The 13400-nt window shown below is 35.6% G+C and overlaps 1 protein-coding gene across 1 annotated transcript in view; it reads right to left on the bottom strand.

Annotated features, from left to right (window-relative positions):
* atp10b (ATPase phospholipid transporting 10B) overlaps nt 1–13400 on the bottom strand; it is a 43875-nt gene that overhangs the window by 6220 nt on the left and 24255 nt on the right. The window contains exons 4-15 of the mRNA XM_053484932.1: nt 12052–12155; nt 11478–11609; nt 11035–11162; nt 10334–10586; nt 10016–10227; nt 8178–8327; nt 5335–5851; nt 5131–5237; nt 4701–4827; nt 4285–4469; nt 324–573; nt 125–201 (exon numbers count right to left, since the gene is read on the bottom strand). Of these exons, the coding sequence (XP_053340907.1) occupies nt 125–201; nt 324–573; nt 4285–4469; nt 4701–4827; nt 5131–5237; nt 5335–5851; nt 8178–8327; nt 10016–10227; nt 10334–10586; nt 11035–11162; nt 11478–11609; nt 12052–12155 (2242 nt within the window). The remainder of the gene's footprint in view (nt 1–124; nt 202–323; nt 574–4284; nt 4470–4700; nt 4828–5130; nt 5238–5334; nt 5852–8177; nt 8328–10015; nt 10228–10333; nt 10587–11034; nt 11163–11477; nt 11610–12051; nt 12156–13400) is intronic.

Genomic DNA, 13400 nt, shown 5'->3' with positions numbered 1-13400 from the left:
GCAAAAAGAAAAAAAATGTATCTGTCATTCAATATTATATTATTCAATTATATGAGTCATTTTATCCTATTAGCTACATGTCTGAAAATACTCACTGGAGCGCCTAAAAGATACAAATACAAACCTGCATGCCTTCCTGGCCTGATATTCCCACACCGACATCTGCTGCTTGAATCATATTTACGTCATTGGCACCATCACCTGGAGGAGCAGAACAAATTACGTCTTTGTGTTTAAAAATAACAAAGACATGCAAATCCCTCAATGTTAAAGTAGTTACCTAACCTGACCCCAAATTCAATAGAAAGGGGCTAGTGTGTTACCTATAGCAAGAGTCATGACTTTGAGCTTCTCACGCAGCAGCGTGACCACTTTGCTCTTCTGCAGCGGTGTGGCTCTGCAGCACAGCACAGAGTGACTGTGTTGGCATAACTGCAAAAAAGGAGCCTGTAGATCGTCATCCAGGAGCAGGCTTAGGGTTTTACCGTCAATCACCAGGCCAATTCTGGGCATCTCACCCAGAAACCGTGGAATCTCACTCAGTGCTCCATTAAGCATAGTACTACAGACGTCCTGCAAGAGAGAAAAGAGATACAGGTATGTCATCAATTCAAAGAGAAAAACACCTACAGTATGTGTTAAGGTGTCTGATTTATTGTATACATAATTTAAATATAAACAATTTTGTTCTTTTGTTGACTGACTGGCTTTAAAATTTGCCATTCTGTCATTTTCACCTCCAGAGTGCTGTAGAATTTTACAAAGTTTTGTGGGGTTCACTAAATATATATCCACATTCAACCCCTCAGTTCTTTATATTTTGCTTCCAAAGTGCAAGACTTTCTTGTATTTTCTAATGTAGGTTTTCTGAAAAAAGTTTCTTGGCTGTCATTTGTAGTTGAGTAGTTTTTTTTAAGCCACACAGTGACCTATAAATAATTCAAGCATAAAAGCATCTAACTTAAGACATGAAACAGTGAGAAACAGGTGCAGATGATGACAGATGATTAGGCCGGTGATTAGTATATTGGTGATGCTGGAAGCTGAGTGGTTGGAACAGACGAGAAAAGAAATGAGGTTGCTGCTCAGGTTGTTAAGTAAGCATCTAATTTACCATGTGTAAAAAAATGTGGCAGTAAAAAATGTTCCCATTGCTTTCATTTCCATGTAATTGAATAAAAAAGTAAATTAAAGTAAAAGTAATGAGAGGTGGCTCAAGACTTGCACAGTATTGTATGTATAAAAAAAAAATCAGTGTTGCTAAAATTTGTGTAAGAGTAACATTATTTCCTTGTTAGTCAGTTTTCTGAAGCGTACATACACCTATCATTAAAATAAATGGTTATGGTTTTTTGTTATTTTTTTTGGACCGGCCTTTTTCTGGAGGAAAATGTTTGTATATCACGCATCTTTAATTAGTCGTATATACTATATAGTCGTATTAAATATAGAGTATATACACCTACTTATTAATCAATAAGTTTAATTAAAAAATTAAATAAGTCAGGAATGGCTTTTGTCATTTCTAAACAACTGCAAACTTCAAGATCAGGTCTTTTCCTCACTTTTATAATCCAACTTTTCCAACTTTTATAATGAGTACAAGTTCAAGCCACTTTTTTAAGGTGTGAAAGACGACTCATGCTGTCACCCTTAGCTGAGAGAACATTTGACCAAATGTAAAGTTTAGACAATAAACCCCAAGAAAACTAAGCATGTTGGAGGTACTGTCATACTGTTTGGGGATGGAACGACGAAAAAAAGAAACTAACACAGAATTGTTCAGCATAACTTCAGATCATCAGCTAGGCAGTTAAAACTTGGACAAAACTCGATGTTCCAACAGGACAATGACCCCAATAACACATCAAAGCTGATTGTGGAATGGATAAAGCAGGCAAACCTTAACCATTTTGAGCCGGAACTCTATCTAAAATATGTGAAAGAGTAGGTAAATATTCAAACAGTATTCTGCCAGAAGTGTGTAAATGGCTACAACAAGCATTTGCTAAGGTCAAAACATTAAACTAAATATTATACGTGCAGTACGTATATTTTTGCCCTGTTTGAATACTTCTGGCCCTCTTTTAATAAATAAAATCCAAATAAATAAATGAAAACTTGTACACTAAATTCTAGGGTTTTCTTCTAATAAAGGTTTATTCAGTGTGTTTTTTATTCTATTTTATTTAAAATGCAAATTTAATATACCAGTACTTTAATATATGTAAGAGTTTGAAGGTTTTCATTTGACTTTGTCTTGTACACAGGGGCAAAATTAACACATGTTGGTGATAAATGATAAATCATGAAGCAATTAATTACCTTGAATGAACAAATAATTTCGAAATGAAGTTCTTCCTCTGTGAAGTAGTGTGGATCTATAATTAATCATCATTATTATCCCCATTATACTGTGCTATGATTTTCTATCAAATTATAATAATGGAGCTTGGCCTTACTTATTACTCACATAAAACAAAACCAGTTAATTTGGAATAGTACAACCTATAATGCGCAATGCAGTTGAAATAAGACAATTCTAGTTACACTATGACAGTAAACGGTAAACGAACACATGTCCATCACACTAAATCATTTGAATCCCCAATTGTACAGAATGCCATGTAGAGTAGCATTGCAATCTGCCCAAAAATCTTCCAGGAGGACAAAGTGAGGAAGGACAGAATGGAAGAACTTGAGAGCTCTGCACAGAGCCCAGATCTTAACCCAATCAATACTGGAATGCCGACTAAACCCCAGGCCCCTGTACCAAACAATCTACATGGAATCCTTCCCGGATTTACTTTACCAGAAAATTGGCACTGAATGTAAAATGGGATGTTTAAGAAGCACACATGGTTGTGCTGGTCAGATGTAAACTTACTTTTGGCTTTTTAATGTATTAAAGATTGCTATTGTTAAGATTGCTTTAATATTGATCTGCTATTAGTTGCAGCCATGGTATAATGAAGCTCAAATAAATTATAACAACGGTAATTTAATCTAATATAATTACATATATTAATGTAAGAATAAGAATTTTTTTTTGGGGGGGGCTTTATTTATGAGCACAATATGGACTTAATATTAATTAGTACACTTTTGAAAAAAGTGAGGCAATGAAAAAGCAATTGTTTTACAGTTTCAATGCATCACTATAAATAAATTATCAAAGTAAATAACATTTGATGTTTATATGCCAATTTCCATCAAATAATTAATTGGAGGTCACAACTTAAACATCATGTTCCAGCAACATATTAAGTCATGTGCTCAAGTTACATGAACATGACTATGATATTTGAAGTGATAGAAGCACAAATTTATTAACTTCAGGGACACAGTATAATTTACAGTCACAAAAATATAAATAGCATGTCACCTTAGAGGCTCTTTTAATGTAGCTATAGTTATTATTTTTTTATTTATAGGTTATTAATAAAAAAAAACATCATCATCATCATCATCATCATCATCGTCACCATCATAATTCTTCTTCTTTTTATTATTATTGGAAACAAGGTTGTCTCCTGTTTTATCCCATTGCATTACCATTGCTTTAATGAGATCCAATTTGAGAGTGCTAATAGCCTAAGTACAAGTTTGTAGTCTTTGTTGTTTTAGAAAATAGTGATCCAGTAAAACATTATTCTCATTAGGTACTGTATCGACTATGTTATTTCTTTTCTTTTTTATTGCTTGCACAGAGTCTCACTGCAGCATCCCACTAAACAAATATAACAGCAGCAAAAATAAGATTCTGTATGACGGAAGCTCTGTCCTCTCCTCCTCAGCACTGAAGAAATAGGATTACGAAGCAGTTAAACACTCCTTTCACATTTGAAAATTTACTTCCGACCTACTCTCTCAAAATAGGGCTTGGGGACAGAGACAAATGCATAAAGAAGCAGTATGCCTGTCAAATCACTGGCTTGTCTGAAGCAATGTCGTAAATGTTTGGCAGTGGATTTCATGGAGCTCAAGCCCTGAGGGCTGAGAGTGACAAAAAGTGTCACCTGCTCCAGTTAAATTCAATACAACCCCTCGTTCAGGACTTCTACTTCAAGCACAGAGAACCTTTATTTATTTATTTATTTTTTTTGTGTTTATGCCCCTCTCTCTCTGAGGGGGTGATATACCCGGGTCACATACAGACTAACAGGATGGGCAATGGAGCACTCAGAGGCTTAGAGCACTCTTACACTATCTAAAACATGGCATCCTAACATGCATCAATCAATGCAGACAGGACTGGGATCAAAAGAATATTGAATTTAACACCTTGTTTGCCATTTTAAAAGTGAACACCAGGTCATTCTGGTCCAGTAGCTTGCAGGAGTAGGCAATGTTGACAGCTGTCTCAAGTTTGTCTCCGGTCAGCACCCATACTTGCATTCCTGCCTCTCTCAATGCCTGGATGGTTTCTGGAACATTTTCTTGAAGGCGGTCCTCAATTCCGGTGGCCCCTGTTTACCAACATATTTCACATTTAACATACTTTATGTGCACTTGTGAATTGTGCCTTTTATGTATTGACTTTAGTTTGGTTTTATCCATATCAATGACCATATGAATCAAATGATAAATTAATCAATCTTCATGTAATGCCAAACAATATTTTTGACATACTTATAATATATTTTACAACAGATCAAAAGAAGGTAATAATTCATTATTTAGCTATTTTTTATATATACCCAGCAGTGTAAGGTTGTTTTCCATGTATGCTGTAGTGTCCATGAGCAGCTTTTCTTTGTTTTCTATGGCTGACATGGCTTCTTGTCTCATAGTGGACCATTTCCTATAGGCCTGTTCACTGATAACCTTAAAGAAAAAAAAAGTGAGCGATTGCATAAGAGAGAAAATAAACCACAATAAAATGCAAATATAAGATTGTGTCTGAAAATATTATGGTCAAATTTTTCCTAGAATGATAACCTAGTCAAGACACAAAAAAGATAAGAACATCAATACTAAGAAGGGTGGGTAAAAATATGGGTATGGGTAACACATGTACAGTACATGCATTGAAAGCAACAGTGGGTAACCATACAATCATACAAAAAGCCATGCCACCTTACAGCCCTAAACAATGTAGAATACTTATGAAATAATGGTGTACTTTACCTTTCTTGCAAAGCACAATGTGCGCAATCCATCTCTAGCATACATGTCGAGGTCTTTCTGAGTCTTATGTGCAATTTTTCTACTCTCATTTTTCTGTTGTGATTTGTCTAGGACAATGAAAGTAAGAAAGAAATGTGTTATGATTTCTTTGTGCACCATCTACTGATTAAAGATGGCTAGAAGAGTCTGCCTTTTGAACTCTACCTTGAAAAGTATTCTGCAGTCGCTCCATGATGCCTGAGTCTGCACCCTTGGTATACATTACAATCTCGTTAGTTTCAGGATGACGCACTATTACGGACATCCTCTTCCGAGTTGAATCAAAGGCCAAAACATCCAGCACGTTAAACTTCAGCAGCCTCCCTTGAGGTAGCTGGACAGTTACATGATAAGGTGTTCGTTCCTTTAAGGTGAAGCCATAAGCCTTGGCTACATGCACCAGAGCTGCTTCATCTGGACTCTGGGCCTCATAACATGCTTCCTCTATCACAGACAGATTGCATTCTGTCTGGGCCTGCCTGGATCCATTTTGGCCCTCCTTATAACCATAAAAACTGGGGACATCATGGACAAGAGAGTCCATAGGATCCATGGGTAAAGGCTCAGAGAATGTGCTTCTTTTGCCTACGATTTTCTTCCCAAGAGATGCTACTTGACTCCACAGGCCATCCATACACTCGATTGAACTTCTGGAGGTAAAAGAACTATGTTGTCCTTTAGCCTGAAACAAAAATCATGTTTGCCTTTATATATTCTGGTAAGAGGGAAAAATAAAAATAAAATAAAACATATTTTAATTTTATAGGGATTTCTACAGAGGATGGGGACATCCATGCTAAATAAAATAATGCATAGTCACAATGTGTGGCGTCATCATGTTCATCATCATGGCGAACATCCCCTACTACAGACACATTTTAATAAACAATTTATTAATGTTTAGTAATGAAAAAGTACTATATTGTAAAGACTTTTGTAAGGCATGGAAATGAGATAACTAAGTCATAATCAAGTCAGGGCTATGACTTAATAATATATGGGAAGGGAATAGTTAAGGGTAGTCACATGTCAATAGGACATAATAATTGTGTTGTGGCCCCAAACTGGAGTATGAATATTTTATGTGCATTGGAAATATAAATTAGAAAATATATAATTTAATTGACACTATATTGTATATTTAAATTCTGGAATAGAATGACGGTTCAAGCAAAATACTATTTTTTTGTTTTAAATGTTTCACTATTTTACTATTGCATGCAAAGCAATAGATTTGTAATCTAATCTAACTATTTGTAATTAATTTGATTTCATTAAAATACAGGCTTTTTTTTCATCAAAAGAAGTCTAGTCTATTGTCCTTGTTGAAAAATGTTCATGCTGATTAAAAGGGTAAGTTTTATTAGGGTTTCTCTATGACCTTAAAGTAAACAAGTTTACCAATGATACATCTCTTTCCCTTTCATTAGTAAATTATGACCACAATTTAATGATCTTGGTCTTTCACAATATTAAATAGTGACCACACATTATTTATATAATTCCATTGCATGATTAAATAGTGACTATTTGGTAATAATTTATTAATAATAATTAAATAATAATCTGGTATGTTTAGTTTAAGTAATTAAATAAAATTAATTAATTAAATGGACAATATTTTTTTTTATTAAAATAAACATAATATCAATATCTAAAAGTTACACAAGTACTGACTATGGCCTAATTATCTCTTTTCCATACACTTTTAAGACACACATTAATTTCAGTAAGTAAATATGTTACCAGTGGGACTTTATTTAAAGTTGATATTTAATTGGCAGCCGTGATTTTGTTACTGTACATCACTTTCTCTAAGACTGTCACTGTCATTGTTGTTACAGTATGACATCTCAGCATCTCCCCTGGGAAGACTACCTTTCTAACAATCTTGTACCATGCTAATCAAATTAATTAGAACCAGCCTGGTTCCCTCCTTTAATTTTATTAAGGTCTGAGGACAAGCATTTACACGTTGGACTAAATAGAGTGTTAGAGTGAGTTTCTTAAGATCGATTGGGAAAAAGACCAAGAATTAGCTTTCACAACCCATTCTACAAAAGTCTCCAAACATAAGGGAAATAAAGTATGTCAATTTACTATAAGTATAAAAAGGTACAAAAAGCGTGTTAATTCTAAAATTCTAGAACAATACTGGTGATTTCAAAACATATAACACATACGGGTTTGGGTAATTAATTGACATTCCGTTGTAACTTTAAGACATGAGGGTCAGCTGTTCTGAAATAGTTCTTATATGATCTTATAAGTTCTTATACCTCTCCTGCAGAGGAGTTCATTTCATTTCAGCATAGAAAACACAAATTTTCAGCACCTCAGATTAGCGCCATTATTTTATAGCGCCAGTATTTTTTTTTTACAATGTAGAAAGAAATAAAAATCAAGAAAGGCTATCTATCTATCTATCTATCTATCTATCTATCTATCTATCTATCTATCTATCTATCTATCTATCTATCTATCTATCTGTGTGTATATATATCCCATTGATCAGTTATAAATAAAGGCATGTTTATTTAAACATAAAATGTGCAAAAATACAAAAATAATTTGTTCTATACAAATTTTTTTTCTTGAGGTAATAATACTGGCACTGACAAAGTTACCTGATGTGGTTTTCTGCCCGATTAAGGGTTAAGATTAAAATTGCAAAGTTGGACTGACCCCTGGCCCAAGAGAAGAATGTTCTAATAGCATAAAACATAAAGCAATACATTGCTGCTTGTATGCACTTAAATATCCCCATTTTTCACAGCAGCACTGAGCTGTTTCAAACTAGGTAGAGTAGGATTAGTCATACAGACCATAATAATATCTGGGGGGCAGCAGAGTTGGAGACACAGTGCATGGAGGAGTCGTTGTGCATGGTACATTATTAAGGCTATTATTTTGACATCAAGGCTGTTTTTTGTGCTGTGACTCAGTTCATGAAAGCATAGTGCTGTCCTTTGCTGTAAAGCCAAGGTTAACATGACCACTTCTCTTACCCTTTGTCTCTGGGCTGCTTTTGTTGAAACCACTACTGTGTTGCAGATGGTTAAAGCCAGGAAGAACTCCAGGTACTGTGCATTTTTCCCTCCACATTCAGCTTCTTCTACTAGCTGGAGCAATGTCTGGTCTGGAAGCACCTCGGTTTCCTGTTCAACCAAACAACAAGCCAACATCCTTAGTGGTTAACTATGGAACAACACACACACATGCTGACATCACCCACCCAAAGCATTGTGTCATATGCATCCCTATGGCGGATATTGTAAAATGGAATGAGAGCAGGGTGTGCTGGGATGAGGGAAGCTGTGGGAAAGAGTGGTGGGCTATGGGAAAGCAGTAGGCCATGTTTAATGCACCTCAGCAGGCCCATATGTCAGCTCACAGACAACGAGAGCAATGGAGCCAGCATTCCTCTGTTTCTTTCTCACACCAAGCTGGCCGGCCATCTGCGTGCTGGATCTGTCCATTTACAGGGACGAGACATTGACGGTCTGTTCGCTCCTATTTGAAGCCACCTCACCTCATCTCATCTGCACCTGCCACTAACTCACATATAACCATGGCTTAGTACAGATCGTCTCTACAGGGTTCCCCTACTAAATCTGCTGAAAAAATTGCCTTATTGATTCACTACCCTGCCATGCGTCACAGGGGAAAGATCTGACCACCAAGCAGACAGGTTTATAGTTTTGCTGTCCAGACTATTAAAAAAATGTATCTAGTCACCTGTGGGGGTGTACAAACTGTTGATTTTTTATTGGATTCATTTTTTTTTTCTATTCAGAAATTATTCTTTCTACCACTGTCCACATTGTGAAGCATGATGGTAGTTTCTGTAGAAGATAAATCTGCTTGATAAATATCTTATAATTTTTTAAATGCCACAATGTGAAATAATAACATACTATATAGTGTTTAACTCAGCACCCGTGTTATGGGAGTTGAAACACTGTATACTTAAACTGTAGTTAATTGCAAAAGTGAATGTCCTGTTGAAAACTCATTTTTAAATTTTGCCTGGTATTCAATCCCATATTTTGTTACTGGTACTAATACTAACTGGTAATTGACTGCAATTACTCAAAACGGTGTTAATTTGTTTCCCTGGGGGTCCACCCATTCTTATAATTTGAGCATTTAGATACACATAGAACTAGTGGTCAGACAACCTTTGTATTGAAACAATACTTAATCAATAAAATTCAGTTTCTTACCTTGCAATCATACAACGATATCAAACATTGTTGATAAGATCAGGCCTGTAGTGTTGTCACATTTTATAAAATCATATTAGATTCACACTTAATATTTCTTTAAGATATACTTTGTTTTTTATATATAGTATATTTGGATTTCTGCCTTCACACGACATTCTTTATTTTGTGGATATACTTCTTGTTTTTTTTGGCACATTTTTTGGCATCTGCTGTAACTTGTGTGCTTCGGAAATGGTCATAATTAAAAAAGATTCTAAGTGACACAATAGGCCTAAAATTGCTAATGTAATGGGTAAAATTATTTTACTTATTGTATTATTTTACTATTTTAATTGTTGTGTTTTTTTCATTGCAACATAGCAAATGTGCACAAATAATAGTAAAATCAGACACATAGTCAGAACAGTTAGTTTGAAATTCTTAATAAAAAGTTTTTCCACTGAAATGTGTGCAAGTTATTTTATGACATGGTATTTGCTTAGTAGTCTATTTTGAATTGGTTACCAAGGTAACAGGGCCATATAGATGGAGCTAGAAATTGCTAGACATAATTTTGGAACCACCTAAAACTGCTTTTTAGCGGGCAATCAGGTCAGAAGTCTGCCAGAAGATCTCACCAGTGGGCTGCTGAAAGCAAGGCTTCCAGGGGTTCCTGCTATGAACCTTGGCCTGTGAAATCTGCTCCTGGCAAAGGTGGTGGAGTTGACTCGGCCTCCTGCTGGGCCCTCCTGAATCTCCTCCAGAGAAAACAGAGATATATGTCTGTTCTGTTGAAAAATAACCTCCTCATCTGGATCTGTGTCCTTCGCCAGAATGGCCAATCGTGTTGCTACAACAAAACAACAAGAACAAGATATTATCATCCAGATAAACTGGTGTATTAACTGTGTTTTTGGAATCATACTCCAAAACAACTGAAGTTACCCTAAACTCACCATTATCCTCATGAGGGAATTCAGTTCCCATTATCGAGCAACGGCGGAACACCATTTTGTTTTCTGTCAGAGTCCCTGTCTTGTCTGAGAAGACGTATTGGATCTGGCCGAGGTCCTCTGTGATATTAAGAGCACGGCACTGGACCCGAGTGTCCTTCTCCTCATCATATAGGTCCAAATCTTGAGTGATAAAAAACACCTGGCCAATCTTCACCAGCTCGATGGACAGGTAGAGTGAAATTGGGATCATCACCTGGACAGGAAGGTAATTCTTATAATTTGTTTTTGTGACTGCTTAACCCAGTGCTGCTGTAAGACTTGATACAATTTGTGTATTGTGGGTGCAGAAAAATATAAATAGATATTATTGTGTACAAAAAAATAGTTTTGAGTGATAGCATGCCAAGTTTTTTTTCCCCAACACTGATAGTTTACTGATGCTATGGGTGTAGCTGTCTGGAGTGAAAAATGACAGCCTGGAGAGCTAATCACTTTCACACATTGAAACTATTTAAAACAATATCTGTACTTTTTACTGAAGCAGTTATTTTATTTGTCACTGTTGACTCAAATTGGTTCAGGCCATTAGCTCCCATGTATCATTTGAATGAGGCATTCGAAAGTTGAACAGATTTCTGTGTGTGTTTGTGTAATATAAATAAGATTCTAAAACATATCAATTGCAATATTACATCCTATACCTGCAGTAGGATAATCATGGTAAAAAACATGTAGATCCCTGCTTGAAATGAAGGAATAAAACTTCCATCTCTTTCTGGTATAAAGTAGATAGGGATACTAGGGAAAGTTCTCAACCAATAGGCATGACCTGTGAGAATAAAAAATAAATAAATTAGAGACAATAATTTGTGAATTTATCCTGAGTTCTTAACCTTATATAAGGATTAAATAAACAAGATTCTGCCCAAGGTCATGACAGCTTTTTCTATGTACAGCTATGGAAGCTAAGGCAAGATTGAAATGGAATGTCAACTGTGGCTTCCCCAGTGTATCAACACTGCAACGCCTTATACTGCCTGGATTAAAAGATTTATTTTAACATTCCAGTCAGCTACATTCCAATCGTGCTCATGATCTATATGTACAGCATGTTTGCACAGATGACCTTCTCCATCCTACTTACCTATGGCCCCTATGAGACACATGCAAAAGAGCAGAAGCACACAGAGGAGCACGTCCTTGTTCATTTTCCTTTCCAGTTTGCTACGTTTGTACCTTGGTCTGTTGTTGTTTAACATTGACTTTGATTCATGGCCTACATTGGGAAAAAAAATATATATTGAAAAACAATTAAATTAAATTTGTAGCACTGCAGTAACCATGTGTGGGTAGTATAATGTGTATAATGTGTCAGTGGTTTATATATATTTTAATGATTAAAGTAAGAATATTCATTGCTTTTTCATTTAAAAGGGATGGACTGATACAATTATTTGTGTTATGCTTATACTTAGTAATGCTTATAAAAAAAATTAAATAAGCATTACCTTCTCAATCATAGGCATCATGGAAAATTCTATGCAGCTATGATTATGTTAGCTGCTGTCCTTTGACCCTGGGAATGACTTCTAAATATGTGGTACTGTGGCATTTTTTCTGAGTACTCTATGACTAAATCATCCTGTACCAGTATTTATCAGTGAGTTGAAACAGGATGCATGATCCAAAAGTTGAGTGTACAGAAACAAAGCTACTACCTGCATACACCACAATCCCTGACGCATGAGCTGTATTTCTGACGGTGCATCCACGTAGTAATAGACTCTCAATGTCAAAACCTGTCTTCTTGTTGTCTTTTTGTCTGCGAAAGCAAACACATACTGTATATACAGACAATAGACACAACTAATTGTAATTCACCGCAAGAGTAACAGATAAGCTGACAGAGAACTGCCCAGAGATTGGTCAGTCAAGTCAAATTAAGTGGGTTTTTATATACATCCCTCCTTATATCTTGGGTACAATGTGGTTTCTTTAGGAACAAACTTTCATGACTATTATGAATTTTGTTATTTTGCAATTAAGAAAGTTGGAAGTTGGAAGTGTGTTAAGAAAGTGTATAAGAGAGAGAGAGAGAAAAAGGGGCAGGCATACTGTAGCTCAATGGTTAATGTGTTGGACTACTGAATGGAGAGTTCCAGGTTTAAACCTCATCATCATTAAGTTGCAGCTGTTGGGCCCTTAAGCAAGCCCCTTAACCCTCAACTGCTGAAATGTATAATACGATTAATAAGAAAATATAGGTCATTCTGGATAAGACTTTCTGCCAAATGTGGGAAAGGAGAGTGAAAAGACCCTGTTAGTGATACAAGGTGTATGCAGAGAATATAAACTGCCAGGAGACATCAAACCTGAATAAAATTAATAACATTTATTAGTTAGACAATGGCTTCTTTCATGCTCATAATCCCAACTTCAACTCCCCAAACTTCTTTCATGCTCACAATCCCAATTATTAGAGGAATTATTGAAATGTTTATATCAACATTATTTCTATTTATCTAAGCCCTATTGATTTTTGTTTTAAGGTCTTTTCAATAATGGCGCATAATAGGCATAAGTTAGAGTGGAAGTTTGTTTGTAAGAACCTGCTTGATGGAATGCAAGAACTTGAGTGGCCTAAACCGATCCATGATCGTTACCCCATTACACACCTTTATAATAATTTGGGACACTGACTGCACCAGGCTTCCTCACGTAACATCAGTGATCAACCCTCCTTATGCTCTTATGGTTAAATGACCATAAACCCTTACAGTCACTCTTCAAAATCGAGTAGAAAGTTAAGATACACATGACTGTTATAGCTAGGTTTTCTAACTTTCTGGTCACATTTTAGCAAGCAGTGCTGTTTAAAGTGATGTTTTACTAAACAGGGGTGTTTAATCTTAATATAGTTGTCTAGATTCTGTGAAACATTTATCCTAAAAAACATTTTTAGTTGCTGGGTGAAATGATTAAAGCAAACTTTAAAACAGTCACGTCCAGTTTGTAAGTACCATCACAACAGCAAATTAAATCAGAGTCTGGCTCTCAGTTGGTAAAA

Source organism: Clarias gariepinus, chromosome 2 (genome assembly GCF_024256425.1).
Source record: "Clarias gariepinus isolate MV-2021 ecotype Netherlands chromosome 2, CGAR_prim_01v2, whole genome shotgun sequence".
Lineage (NCBI taxonomy): Eukaryota > Metazoa > Chordata > Actinopteri > Siluriformes > Clariidae > Clarias > Clarias gariepinus.
This window is presented reverse-complemented; position numbering and strand designations above follow the sequence as displayed.